General features: G+C 41.0%; 3 protein-coding genes across 3 annotated transcripts in view; all 3 read left to right on the forward strand.

Moving 5' to 3' along the window:
• LOC118233357 (GTPase IMAP family member 8-like) overlaps nt 1–13,740 on the forward strand; it is a 105,393-nt gene that overhangs the window by 34,134 nt on the left and 57,519 nt on the right. Inside the window, exon 2 of the mRNA XM_035428997.1 lies at nt 1,779–1,838. Coding sequence (XP_035284888.1) covers nt 1,779–1,838 — 60 coding nt within the window. The remainder of the gene's footprint in view (nt 1–1,778; nt 1,839–13,740) is intronic.
• Nucleotides 1–13,740, forward strand: part of LOC118233356 (GTPase IMAP family member 8-like) — a 121,007-nt gene that overhangs the window by 16,812 nt on the left and 90,455 nt on the right. The gene's annotated exons all lie outside the window — the stretch shown is intronic.
• Nucleotides 1–13,740, forward strand: part of LOC118233360 (stress response protein NST1-like) — a 105,334-nt gene that overhangs the window by 16,401 nt on the left and 75,193 nt on the right. The window lies entirely within an intron of this gene.

Below are 13,740 nucleotides of genomic sequence, written 5' to 3' on the forward strand. Positions count from 1 at the left end.
AATCCATGATTGGAACTTGAGGTTGCTATGAACTGTGGGAGCCATGACATATAGCTGGGATTACAGAGACATGTCTTGGGGAGGAGGATGGGGATGAATATAATATAGAGGGGTACAAACTCATTAGGAAGGATAGATCCAGTAAGGCAGGTGGGGGGTATGGCTCTCTATATATAAAAACATTTTTATTGATGTAATGTGCAGGAAATTCTGTTCAAGTCTAGTGAGGATATTTGATTTAAGCTCATAGGGGAACATTACATTACATTACATTTATTTAGCAGACGCTTTTATTCAAAGTGACATACGAAAGTGCATATCATGGTCATTCGAACAACTATAAAACAAGGTTTGATAAGGTAAATAAGGACCATGAAAAGGACCTTACACTAGGCGTGTATTACTGGCCACAAGCTTCAGACAGCAGTGTGAATTCAGTGCTCTTTGGAACCATAAAACAAGCTTATCAGGGAGTGAAACTATTATTATGGGTGACTTCAATTACCCTGCTATTAATTGGGAATTGACGAAAGGGCAAAAAGTGTGGACAAGTGTGGCAGAATTTTTAGATTATAAATGAGGTTATAAATGACCTTTTTGGAACAGTATGTCAATCAGCCCACAACAGGGAAATAAATTCTGGATCTGGTGCTATGTGGTGCTCCAGACATAATTTGTAGCATAGAGGTAATTGAGCCACTTTGGACTAGTGATCATTCTAGAGTTAGTTTTGATATATTTTGGCAAATTAACAAGGCCTCATCTATGGCCAGAATCTAACATTTTAGACATGCCAATTTTAACATGATGTGAGCAAATTTAAGTAATATTGACTGGGTGCAACTTCTTGATTGCAAGACTGTGAATGAAAAGTGCTGGGACCACTACTCTTCCTCATTTATATCAATGACCTGGACAGGGACATATAAAGTACATTAGTAAAATTTTAAGATGGTATAAAACTGGGAGACCTAGCTAATAGTTTGGAATCTACTAAAGTAATCCAAGAAGTGGGCAGAAACCTGGCAAATGAAATTCAATATAGCCAATTGTAAAGTTCTGCATGTGGGAAATAAAAACATTGGGCAAGATTACTTTCTGGGAGGAACAAAATATGAATGTGCTCAGTTTGAAAAAGACTTGGGAGTAATGGTTGATCAAAGCCTTTCAGGTTCTAGGCACTGTGCTGTTGCAGTACAACAAAAAAGGCCAACGGGATTCTGGGATATATAGCCAAAAGTACTGAGTATAAAACCAAGGTAGTTATACTTATCTTATACAATACATTTGTTAGACCACACTTGGAATATCGTGTGCAGTTCTGGGGACCAGACTACCAGAAATATATAGAGGATCTAATCTGGAAAATGTTCAAAGAAGAGCAACCAAATTGATTCTTGGTATGAAAGATAAAAGCTATGAGGAAAGATTTAAGATGCTTATTCTCTCCAAGCTTAGGCCTGTTCTTGACATTATTTTATGTAAAGGTAAATGGGTTAAAGTAAATGGAGAAAATAATAATTAGAAGAAAAATGTTAATACTAATACTAATAATAATAGTTGTTTTTATTATGTGACCAAAGTGTAGCATACAGTATATATTAGAGAAGTTTAAACACAATATTATTCTGACAAGCAAATGATAGCATCCTGATGCTATTTGTTTTAATGAAGAGATAATTTTATATTTGGAGTTTTACACAATACCGTATGTGGGTTCCACATTTTATATTGTGCCTCATTGTGCATTAAGTAATGACTCACTGTGCTATTTCCAGGAGATGTGAACACAGAGTACCTGCAGGGAAGAAGGAGTCTTGAACGTGCGCGTCCCAACAGTACGTCAATACCCCCGAAGAAAAAAAATAACAAACTATTTATTTCTATGAACTGGCGAAACATATACAAAGTTCTAAAAAGTTAACTTTTTTATTTTAAATTGCTTTTTCTTGACTTTGTATTATAGTAAACATTTTGTCCCGCTTTGCAGTGTCTGAGCTGAGGATTGTGCTGCTGGGGAAGTCTGCAGAACTGAAGAGTAAAGTGGGGAACATCATCCTGGGGTCAGAGGTCCTTTCAGTGAAAGATGAGTGTGAGAGAGCACGAGGTCTGGTGAATAGGAGGCCTGTGACTCTGATCAACACTCCAGACTTACTGGACCCCAAGCTCCCTGAAGGGAACTTACTCAATCAGACAAAGAGATGTGTTACCCTATCTGCCCCAGGTCCTCATGCACTCCTGCTGGTGCTGGAGAACGGCAACCTTACATCTGAGGGGAAAAAAAGATTAGAGAGAATCCTGCACTCTTTCAGTCCTGAGGCCTTCATGTACTCGATGGTACTGACCACAGAGGAGAGTAAAAGAACTGTCTTTGACCAGTCTTATACACAAGTTCTGCAAATGTGTAGTGGAAGGCGTTACACGTTTCACAACACAGATGAGATTAATTACACCCAGGTTACTGAACTAATGGAGAAAATAGAGCAGATGGTAAAGCAGAATGGAGGAGGTTTCCTCAGCTGTGAGATGTTCAAGGAGCCAGAATCAGCCACGCTTGGAGCGAGTCAGGTACCTCTGAGGAAGGCTGAACAGAAGGTGGAGAGGAAGGAGAAACCAAGGGCTCTATCTGAAGAACTGCAGGAAATTAAAGGAAAAGAAGGTAAGAAAAGAATCAGTCAAAGAAAAGATATACTGAAATGAGTTTGTGTTACTAATGGTGAGAATTGATTTGATAGCTAAGTTACCCCTTAATGCTTCTAAAAATTGGATAAATAAAGATGGAGAAACCTGAGAGAAATCAGGCTTTTGTTTTGCTACAGAAAATACAGTTATAGCACTCTGAACCGATGCATAAAACATTGAAAACGTATCACTGATTATTCACAAACTGACAATATGCAAAGTTAATTTCATATTTCAGATGTTAACTTTTGGCATGTAGCATTAAGGCAAGCGAACAAATGTATGGAAACTCAGCTGTGGAATTACACCTGAGTACTGATGAATGAAAGCTGAGGGTGTGCGGCAATGAATGCTGGGTAATGACTCTCAACAGGGCGAAAATGACAATAATGCAGTGAGATAAGTCACGAGACAACAGTCACAAGATAACGGACCCTTCTTCTTTATTTCCAGTGGCTGGGGGAGACGGACTGAACCTGGTGTTGTTTGGGAGGAGAGGAGCTGGGAAGATGTTCGCAGGGAACACCATCCTGGGACAGAGGGAGTCCAGTGTGGGTCCCAGCTCCTCTTCAGTGTGTGAGAGGAGAGAGGGAGAAGTGGACGATCGCCCGGTTACCGTGGTGGAAATGCCAGCTCTGTGTGATGCACAGCTCACTGCATCCGCTGTGTCTCACCTCTTTACCTCTCTCTGTGGCCATGGAGTCCATGCCTTCCTCCTGGTCACTCCAGCTGCTCCCCTCACTGATGAAGACAAGGCAGAAATAACCAGGATTCAGGAGACATTTGGCTCAAGAGTCACTGATTACATGATAGTTATTTTTATCCATGAGAATCCAGCTGCTCCACCTGTTAATGACATTCTGCAGCAAAGTAAAGACATTCAGGAGCTTCTGAGGATCTGTGGAAACAGGTACTTTGTTTTCTACAACCAGCACATTCTCAACAACACAACAGTTCCAAAGCTTCTGGAGGTCATAGATATGATGAATAGAGCAACAGGAAGTTGCTTTTCCCTGGATATGTACTTGGAGACACAGCTCGAGAGGAATGGTCGAGAGCTGGAGGCCAGGTACAAGACTGAGCTGGAGGAGAAGGACAGGAAGATCAGAGAATTAGAAGAACGTATTAAGGGCACATCACAGGGTAAGTGGTGAGGTTCATCATTTCTTCATAAGGGTATATCAGTGGACGAGTGTGGAGAGGTTCATCATTTGTTTAAAAGGGTATGTCAGGGGACGAGTGTGGAGAGGTTCATCATTTGTTTATTCTTATGAAATGCTTCACTTCAAAAAGCATTCTAATCCAGTGGTTCGTTGTGTGTCAACAAGTCCTATGTTCTGGCATCAAATGAAGGAACACACAATGATGAGAACAAGCCATTCAGTCCACTTAATCCTTCAGACGTTCCATTAATCTACAGAATTCTACTTACATATTCTAACCATACCAGAGAATTCTAAGCATGCCACTGAATTCTATACAACAAAGCAATTTAGAATCACCTGTCTTAGTCAGTGGTTTACACCTCGCATGTTCCATGTTCGTGAAAACATGATGAACTGATGTATGGCATTTATTTATATGTGCCCTTCTTTTAGCAATTCTATCCCAGCACCTATATATTGTGACACTGTCTACATAACCCGCACGGGATTGTGGTGAAAGATCAATGTTAATTGAATCTGGTTTTTTTTTTATTACAAATGACATATATACCACGGGTGTCAGAATTCAGTTCTCGACAGCTAAAGGCACTCCTGGTTGGTTGATGGTGGAATCGGTTGATTGCTGATATTCAATGTGTTTCAGCACCAGAGATTTATTTAATCACTGACTAGCTGATGAGTCCACACACCTTGTTTTCAAGGTCTTAACTGGCAGCTCATTTAAAGGAAACAATACCTGCTGACACTGCTGTGCTTTAGGACTTTGACACCCCTGAGAAGGCTTTTATGATGGCCTTGATTCTCCAGATTTTCTCTCTGAGTTGTACTGTGTGTCCTTATTTGGCAGGCGCTGGGGGTAAAGACCAGAGCTCTGACTGTGTGAGGATAGTGCTCGTGGGGAAGACAGGAAATGGGAAAAGTGCCACAGGAAACACCATACTGCAGAGGGAGGAGTTCCAGTCGGATATCTGTATGAATTCAGTGACGACCAGCTGTAAGAAAGGAGTAGGGGAAGTAGCTGGCAGGCGTGTTGCTGTAGTTGACACGCCGGGTCTCTTTGACACATCATTTTCTAAGGAGGAGGTCCAGCAGGAAATAGCCAAATGCATCTCCTTTTTGGCCCCAGGACCTCATGTGTTTCTCCTAGTGCTACAGATTGGAAGAATCACAGAGGACGAGAAGGACACATTGCAGCTCATTAAGAGCACCTTTGGTAAAACGGCTGAAATGTTCACCATAGTCACATTCACAAGAGGGGAAGATCTTAGAAATGAATCCATTGAAAGCTTCATTCAAAGAGGTCACCCTGTAATCCAAAATCTTATTCAAGACTGTGGAAACAGGTTTCATGTCTTCAATAATAAGGACATGAGCAATCGCACCCAAGTGTCTGAGCTGCTGGATAAGATAGACATGATGGTTCAGAGGAATGGAGGAGGCTGTTACACCAATGAGATGTTCCAGAAGGCAGAAATGAGCATAAGGATAGAGTATGAAAGAATAATGCGTGAGAAAGAGGAAGAGATGCAGAGAGAGAAGAAGATGCTGGAGGAAAAACATGAAGCGGAGATGAACGAGATGAGGAGGAAGATGGAAGAGCAGAGACACAAAGCAGAAGAAAAAATAATGCTTCAGGAAAAAAAGCTGAAAGACAAAGAAGAATATTTAAGGAAGGAGATAGAAGAGTGGAAGAAAAAAGAGAAGGAAAAAAAAGAGAGGAGAGAAAGGGAAGACATAGAGAGGAAGGCAGGACAAGAATCAGCGTGGAAGAGCAAAATAGGTGAGATTGAGGAAATGAAAAGGAGACTGGAAGAGGAGTTGAAAGAGAAGGGAAGGGAAGAGGAAGAGAAGTGGAGGGCGGAAAGAGAGAGGAAACAGAGGGAAGAGCTGATGGAAAAACAAAAAAGAGAAAAGAGAGAATTTGAGGCAAAGCAAGCAGAAGAAAAGAAAAAGAGAGAAGGAGAGGAGAAGGAGAGGAAAAACAATGAGGCAAGACAAAGACTTGAGTGGGAACAGAGAATTAAAGAGGCAGAAAATGAGAAAAAAGAGGTACAGGAAAACATCAAGAAAAGAGCTAAGCAATGGGAGCAGGAAAGGGAAAAGGAACGGAAGAGGAAAGAGAAGGATGAGCAGGACAGGAGACAGAAAGAAGAGAGAGAGAGAACAGAGTATGCATTGAAAGAACACAAAATGCGGGAAGAGTTTGAAAAAGTAATGGAACAAGAAAGACAAAAGGGAGAGAATGAAAGGAGATCTAAACAACTAGAAAGGGAGCTTGAAGAAAAGCAAAGGCAGCTGAAAAAACAACAAGAGCAGTCAGATAAGGAAAGAAAAGAGGAGGCAGACAGAAGATCTAAGGAGGACACAGAGAGAAAAGAGGAGGAGAGGAGAAGGCTGGAATTGTTGAAGAAGGAACTTGAGAAGGAACGTGGAAAACTTCAGAAGAGTAAGATTGCTGAAGAGGCTAGGAAAACAAAAGAAGCGAAAACATTGAAAGACATGGAGGAAAGATATCATAGAATCATTTTTGAAAATAAACGGGAATATGAAGAAGCTGCTAGAATAAAAGCAGAGGAATTTAATAACTTTAAGGAGGAAAATGGAAGAAAGCTAACTCAACTACAAGAAGAGCTTCAGCGCCAAACTGAACATTATGCAAATGAATTGCGGAAGAAAGACGCAAAAATTCACAGATTGGAAAGAAAAAAATGTTTAATAATGTAGCGCTGAAACAGGCATGTGTTCATGCACTAGGCCATGGAATGTACAATTACTTCTGTGTCGATCAAGTTCTCCATGTGGAATGCTCCAATGTACAGAAGACTGCCTTGTGAAAACATCAATATTGGGCCCTTTATTAGCAGATGCTTTCCCCACATTTCTGTTTGAATTTTTAATGGTCAATCATGCATGCTCACCCTGCAAGGGTCCTCATCAGAAGCTCAGATATAACCAGAGGCTCTCCTCGAAAGCAGGCAGTGTTAGCTGTATGCTCTGTATACCGCAGTTAGCAAGGCGGGCTGTATGTGTGGCTCTACAGATGAAATGGGGACGCCAGACCTTGGGGCCCTGTCCATGTTCCAGAACATTCCAGAACAGTTCCTTAACAGGATGAGCCACCCAGCAGCCCCAGGGGCCTCTATGTTCAGGAACCGTATAAAAGCTCTTTAAAAAAAAACAAAAAAAAAACGTGGATCAGGAACACATCAGATGTTCTCAAAGATATTTATTCATTTAGAGCAACCCCGCATTACTGCCAGTTACATCATTACCAGCAGTCACTCCATTACCTGTAATGCTTCTTCTGGACAGTCCCAGGACACTGGATGTACCTGGGCTTACACTGAGTAGTTTTCAGGCACTATACAAGCAGACTGACATTATTACATTATTACTACAACAGTGGGCTCAGAGTCAGATTGTGTGAGATCGGTGTCAGTTCCAGAAATGTCCAGTGTGAGGAGGTGCCCCACAGATATAAACCCCAAGGTCCTGCTTCTACAGTGTAGCTTCCTGTTTGCCTCGTTTCTTCTTCAAACAAAACATTTATATTGCTTGGTTCTTTGATAATGAATGAATGAATGGGTGAATGAATGAATGAATGATTTGCACGATTTTAGCATTTTATTATTTTATTATTATTTTTTTACATCGATCATCCTGATTTAATAATCTTTTTTATCTGCTTTTTTACTATGTTACCGTTTTGTGTTACCGTTTTGTGTCGCTATCTGCTTTTTCGGCTTGCTAACGGAGACGCAGTTCCAGACACGTATGGCCACCTTGTGATCGCCCTACCATGCCAGCGTGTGCCTCCTCGTCCGGCTGAGAGGGCTGCCTCTGCCTGGAGTGGAGAATCACGGAGCTGGAGAGGAGAACATCTGTCCTCCACCAGATCAAAGAGGATGAGGAGCTCCTGGACTCCTCTGGAGACCATGGGACCATGGCGGGAGAAGAGCCGTCCCATGTCCTGGAGTTGCTGTAGAGCAGGCTGAAGATCCTTGGATCCAGCTGAGCATTAGACCCAACTGCCCAGCTAGCTTCACCCCACCCCAATGCAGGGCAGTCCGCAGAAGCCTGCCTTCTATCAGACCAAAACAGAAAACAGACTGTTTACCTTGCTGACAGGGGGTCAGCAGGGTATGATAAAGAGACAATGCTCAGGTACAACACATCCAGTTGGATCAGCATTATGTAAAACCTAGGTTCTCCATAATACAGTGCAATCCTGTTTTGTATTGTTGGAAGACCGATGTCATGGGGAACGAGTTGGTGCCTGAGTTATAAAGGTTAACCCAGAGTGATATGCGCAAAGAGATGGTGCAAGCTGGATCATTAATGTTGTGTGTTGTTATCTCTGTGTCATCATTTGATGTCTTGGTGTTTTAGTTTGATCTTTGACTATATAAGGGGAAAGCTGAAATGGTTTGGGACACTTGTCAACACTGTGTCCTGTGCATATGCCTGTGTATATGGCCATTTCACCACTCACATTTTGCACAATTGTATATTGTCATTATTACTGAACACACAGAACAATAAACTGTAAACTATATTGAAACCTAGCTTAGTGAAGGTGGGTCAGCCACTCTTATTGAAGCATCTCCCCATAATTAGAGTTTTTTTTTGTACAGCACAGTAGAAGAAATGGGGTGGACTGGCTGCCATTTTTTAAAATTCCGTAAACTGTAAGGTTTAATTTAGTACCTTTGAGTACCATGCAGTGCTGCGTAAATGCCAGCCCTCAGTGCTGGCTGTCAGTGCACAGGCCATCCAAACAAGCTTCCACAATGATTTCTGAGAGCTCTTATCCATAATCCACACAAAACCTGTTAGAATTATCATCAGTGGAGGTTCTAATTTGCACACAGATACAGACACTGACCCCAAGGCTATTCTATTATTCACTATTAACTATAGGACCTACTGAATTCTATGGCTTTTATTCAGCATGTTTCAGGACCGATCCACAGCCATGGTCACACCTTAGACCTGGTCATTTCTAGAGGACTTTTCATATGTGATTTTCATATTAATCTACAGGGTCCAAGTTAAACTACGCGGTCGTTCCCTGCACTTGGAACTGTACTTCCCTCTAGGGTTTTTAACACACCTGTTCCTGGTTTTGGTTATACACTTTGTTGTACGTCGCTCTGGATAAAAGCATCTGCCAAATGCCTATAATGTAATGTAATGTAATCTGTAATATCATATTGTCAATACTGCCATATATGATCACTAGTGCATAATTTGTAATACCATGATCAATTGCAAACAACTAAAAACAGAAACGTGATATTACCCCTTTGGTTGCCTGGCACTATACTTCTTATTTCTGCACCCATCCAAATCTGACTGCACTGATTTACATAAACAACGCTCAGCCGAAAACTCTGTAGCTCGCGTTAAGGCAAAAAATATTCTCAAAACAGGAGGTGGAATGGAGGAATGAAAGCGTCCCACAGCTTAAGCGATGCTGTCGTGGGGCGGAGCGGAGATGGAGGAAAATCAAATCACAGGTATTTTATGACATTTGGCACAGAGTTTTTTAAAAAAATTCTAAATGATATTTATAATAACCCCAGAAAGCCGCTTTCCACTATCGACCACCTCCTCAATCCTCCCCATGTCCACACAAGGGATTTGTCTCAATATCAAAATGCACAGAATTTACTTCTTTTTTCTGAGTTGAAAATATTAATTCTGGTGTAAAACAATCGGGGGTTAATCAATAATTAACCCCCCTATTCCTCAATGCAGAGTCTTCTGAGATTGATTTGAAATTATGCATCATGACATGCTGCACAAAGTTGTTACTGAATTCAAGTCCCCAGCCAGTCTTGTAGACCCCACCGCCACCTTGCTTTTTAACAGCACTGCTCTTAGCTGGTTTAAGGCCTAACAGCACAACTCTGAGAGTTCTAATGTCATGCGGTGTCCCTCAGGGATCAGTTCTCAGACCAGTCCTTTTTAACCTTGATATGCAACCTCTGGGAGCTGTTATGATCCGGACTTAGCAGGGCTTAAGTGTCACTGTTGACACCAGCTCGCACGTGGAGATCCCGCGGCCTGAAAAGTGTGCGCTTGTTTGCAAGCCCTGGTTTTCCTTTCTCCCGGGTAATTAGTGCTACTGATTTGCCAGGATGTCTTCACACCTGACTCCCAGGCAAAGGGAGGGTGGACAACCAGCAGTTCTCAGCCCTCGAGAACCGTGAGTTGCTGATCCCTGCATTAAAGAATACATTGCAGAAGGTCATCCTGAGGTTGAGAACCTGACTGAAAACTGTGGAGGCAGGTACCCTGTCTGCGATAACAATAAACAAAAAATGTCAAGCCATTGACCTGTTTAAAAAAGGCTGAGAAGATGCACTGGGAGAATGGAGGAAGCTGCTGCACTCGTGAGATGTTCCTGGAAGCAGAAGTGGCAATGATAGAAATACAGACGGAGAAAGAAAAAGAGGAAGAAGTGAAGAGAGAACTGGAGACGTTACAGCCCAAGTGTAAATCAGGAGTTGACGCTTGACAAAAAAGTGGGGCAAGGGGGATCTGGAATAACTACAGAGGGGGGAGGACAAATTCATACAACGGAAAAAGCAGGAGAGGAGGTTGAAAGAGAGGAACAACACAGAAGAAATAATAAGCCCGATAAAGAGCAGGGGGAATTACAGGGACACCTGACACTTCTGGAGAGGAAAGGAGGAGAGGAAGGGAGAGGAGGAAATGAGGTGAGGGAAGGAGGAGAGGAAGGGAGAGGAGGAAATGAGGTGAGGGAAGGAGGAGAGGAAAGGAGGTGAGGAAATGAGGTGAGGGAAGGAGGAGAGGAAGGGAGAGGAGGAAAGGAGGTGAGGAATGGAAGAGAGGAAAGGAGGTGAAGAAAGGAGAGGAGGGGCCAGTGAACCATAGAAGCAAGAGCAACATGAGAGAAAACAAGAGGGAAAAAAAGGAATGAGATGAAGAAGGGAGTGATAAACTATGAAGGAGAAAGAGAGGAAGGGGGTCAGAATTTTTAGTTTACACTTACTGGTTCTGAGACTATTAGAGTTAACCGGTAATGGTTTTTAAATAGAGAACAACAGAGCTATAAATATTGTAACCTGTGTACACAAATACACACGGTATCCACAGTACGTCACACTACATCACAGCACAATAACCTTCTGTAAGTGTAGAAATTCTGCGCAGATGAGATTTTAAGGCTATTATTTTGACAGCACACCTAATTTATGGTACCATACAAACTCTAAGTTATAATTTGCTGTCCCATATTGCTCCACTATGTGATTATTAGCTCCAGTATGCAAAGCCCCCAGCAGCAATATCTCATTTAACAACAGGGGGGCCTTTCCTGTGGTTATATATACATACATAAATACATACACACACACACACACACACACACACACACATATATATATTAGGGGCATGCAGAGACCTCATTATCTGTATTTGTATCTGTTCAACCAACAAAATTATCTTTATCTGTATTTGTATTCGGATAGAAGACAGGAAATGGGCGTGGTTTATACCAGAAGTCACGTTAAATCAGGCAAATGCTGTATTTTCTAACCTAAAATTGATTGACAGTGCAATTGTTGTACCTTCAAAGCATCACATTGATTTCATATTGTCATATAATTAATTATGAAATATATTTCCACATCCTTATACTGTACTTTTCATCTCTCTATTTTTTTTTTTTTTTTTAACTAAACTAAGTTTTATGAACTGTCTGGACCCTGAGATCCGCTGGGAGGTGGGTGAAAAAAGGTACAAACCAATTAATATCTCAGCTCAAAATAGTTGTATCTTTAATGTATTGTGCACATAATTGTAATTAAGGAAAACAATGTTTTAAAAAGAATGTATACTATTGGTACTAGCTTTTACATAAAATATTTCAAGTTTACTGAGTGTAATTAATGCTGAGAATTTTTTTACCCACAAAAATAATCGGTCATCCTCCTCTTTTGTCCTCCCTTTCTTCCTCCTTTATCCATCTTTCTTAAACTGTCGAATTGAAACAAAACAAAACCAGCGGCGACTGGTGAGCTGAAAATTGGTGATGCGCAAAACTTTCCTTTAAACTAATCATTGATCTCGAACTGTTTTAATTAATTTTCAGTGATTAACAATGCAAACGATCTGAAGCAATTGGAAAGGGACACACAGCTTCTTCGCATTGTGTTAGGGAGTTTAAATGATAAATGCGATTTAGAAAAATCAGTTTTAATCACTAAGCAGTGGCGGAATCTTCCCCTGATTTTCCTTGAGTATCAATGCAATTAATGCTCAAAATAGGCTACTCAATACTATCATATATAGCCAGCTCTCCCCATATAGGCAGTTTTAGCGAGTAGCCTAAGCCTTATAGCCAACATTTATTTTCATTTGCAGTACGAAATTGTGTACATTGTTAATCAACATTATTTGTGGATACATGCACTTCTTTCTCCGCACTCAAATTCATGGCAAATATCTGCAATGCGTAGATTGTAAACAAAATTGAAGTGTAGGTTTTCTTTTTGCTTGTTATTCTGAAAGATAACACGGTAGATACTGGTGTAGACTGGTGTATCTTGTTTATTACTTGGTGATTAAAACGGATTTTAAACGGATAAATTTAATTTATGTTTTAATCTCCCTAACACGGTATGAAGACGCTGTGTGTTAGGCTACTTGCCATTTGATTAGTCAAATCGTCGGCACGCTTGATAATAAAGGAAAATTACTAATGATTAGTTTAAAGGAAAGTTTTGGGCCCCACCAATTTTCAGCTCACCTGTCGCCGCTGTGAACGTTATGTAGGTATGAGGGAAATATTCAATCCAGCTTAGCTGCTGACCAGCAACCTGCTGATTTTGCTCAAGCAGTCTAAGTTGCCGTTCATAATAGCCGGCGTTCGTGGGGGCTGTTTATTCATCTCTCTTTAAAATGTTGCATAGATGAAATTACATGTTAATTGAAATGAAATTGCCTACCGCGTACCCTGCATAACAGTAATAGCCTACATGAACTGTCTTGCCTGTTTTATTTATTTATTTTTTCTCCTACTGAACTAAGTTTGGATAGACTGCAAACCATCTTATGTTCTCATATTTTCCAATGGTGGCAACTGTTACCATGAATGAATTTCGTGTTCATTATAGCCAGACCTATAAATATTGACTGAAAAACACGGTAAAACGTCGGTTTTTAAACATTTTGACTGCGTTTTTTTATGCAGGAAATTAACACATACAGCTAAACACTGCAGGTTCTAAGCTTCATTTTTATGTATAGGTTGTGGGGGGTTTAAATAAATCCAGCTGCCACACCAGGCTTGCGTCTTGCTAGCTCCCGCACCTCCTCCTCGATGCGAAAGTTTCCCTGAGTGATAGCCGGGAATGGTCAGATCTCAGCCCGCTGCCTGCTGTGCGCTGACTCGGTGGGGGCGACTACAGAATACAGCGATCACTTTTCAATAATGTGTAGTAAAGGAAACGACTAGTTCGTGAAATCAAAGTCCTATGCTGCAAACAGAATGGGAATTTTTATCTTGTGGCCATCCACAATGATATGAATCGATTTGAAGAAACATAATGGCTGATGCACAGAACTTATTTATTAAACGTTTTGCCGCAGTGGCTCAAAGTTCGTGTGTGTAACTGGTGCCCCCCACCCCTCCCCCCCCTTTTCTTGGCATGTTCAGGTAAGTCATGTTCTTATCTGATGGAAAGAGGTGGGTCATTGAAGGTGAACTTTGAACGGAACAAAGAAGAAGTAGAAGAGAAGGGGGAGAAGCAGAAAACTTTTCAAGAGAGATTTTTAAAAATCTACTCTTTTATTTTGCCTTTTTCAGTAGGCCAGTTTAATTACCATTAATAAGTTTAGTAGTATTTTATTTTTGCATTTT

Source organism: Anguilla anguilla, chromosome 8 (genome assembly GCF_013347855.1).
Source record: "Anguilla anguilla isolate fAngAng1 chromosome 8, fAngAng1.pri, whole genome shotgun sequence".
In the NCBI taxonomy this organism is placed as follows: Eukaryota; Metazoa; Chordata; class Actinopteri; order Anguilliformes; family Anguillidae; genus Anguilla; species Anguilla anguilla.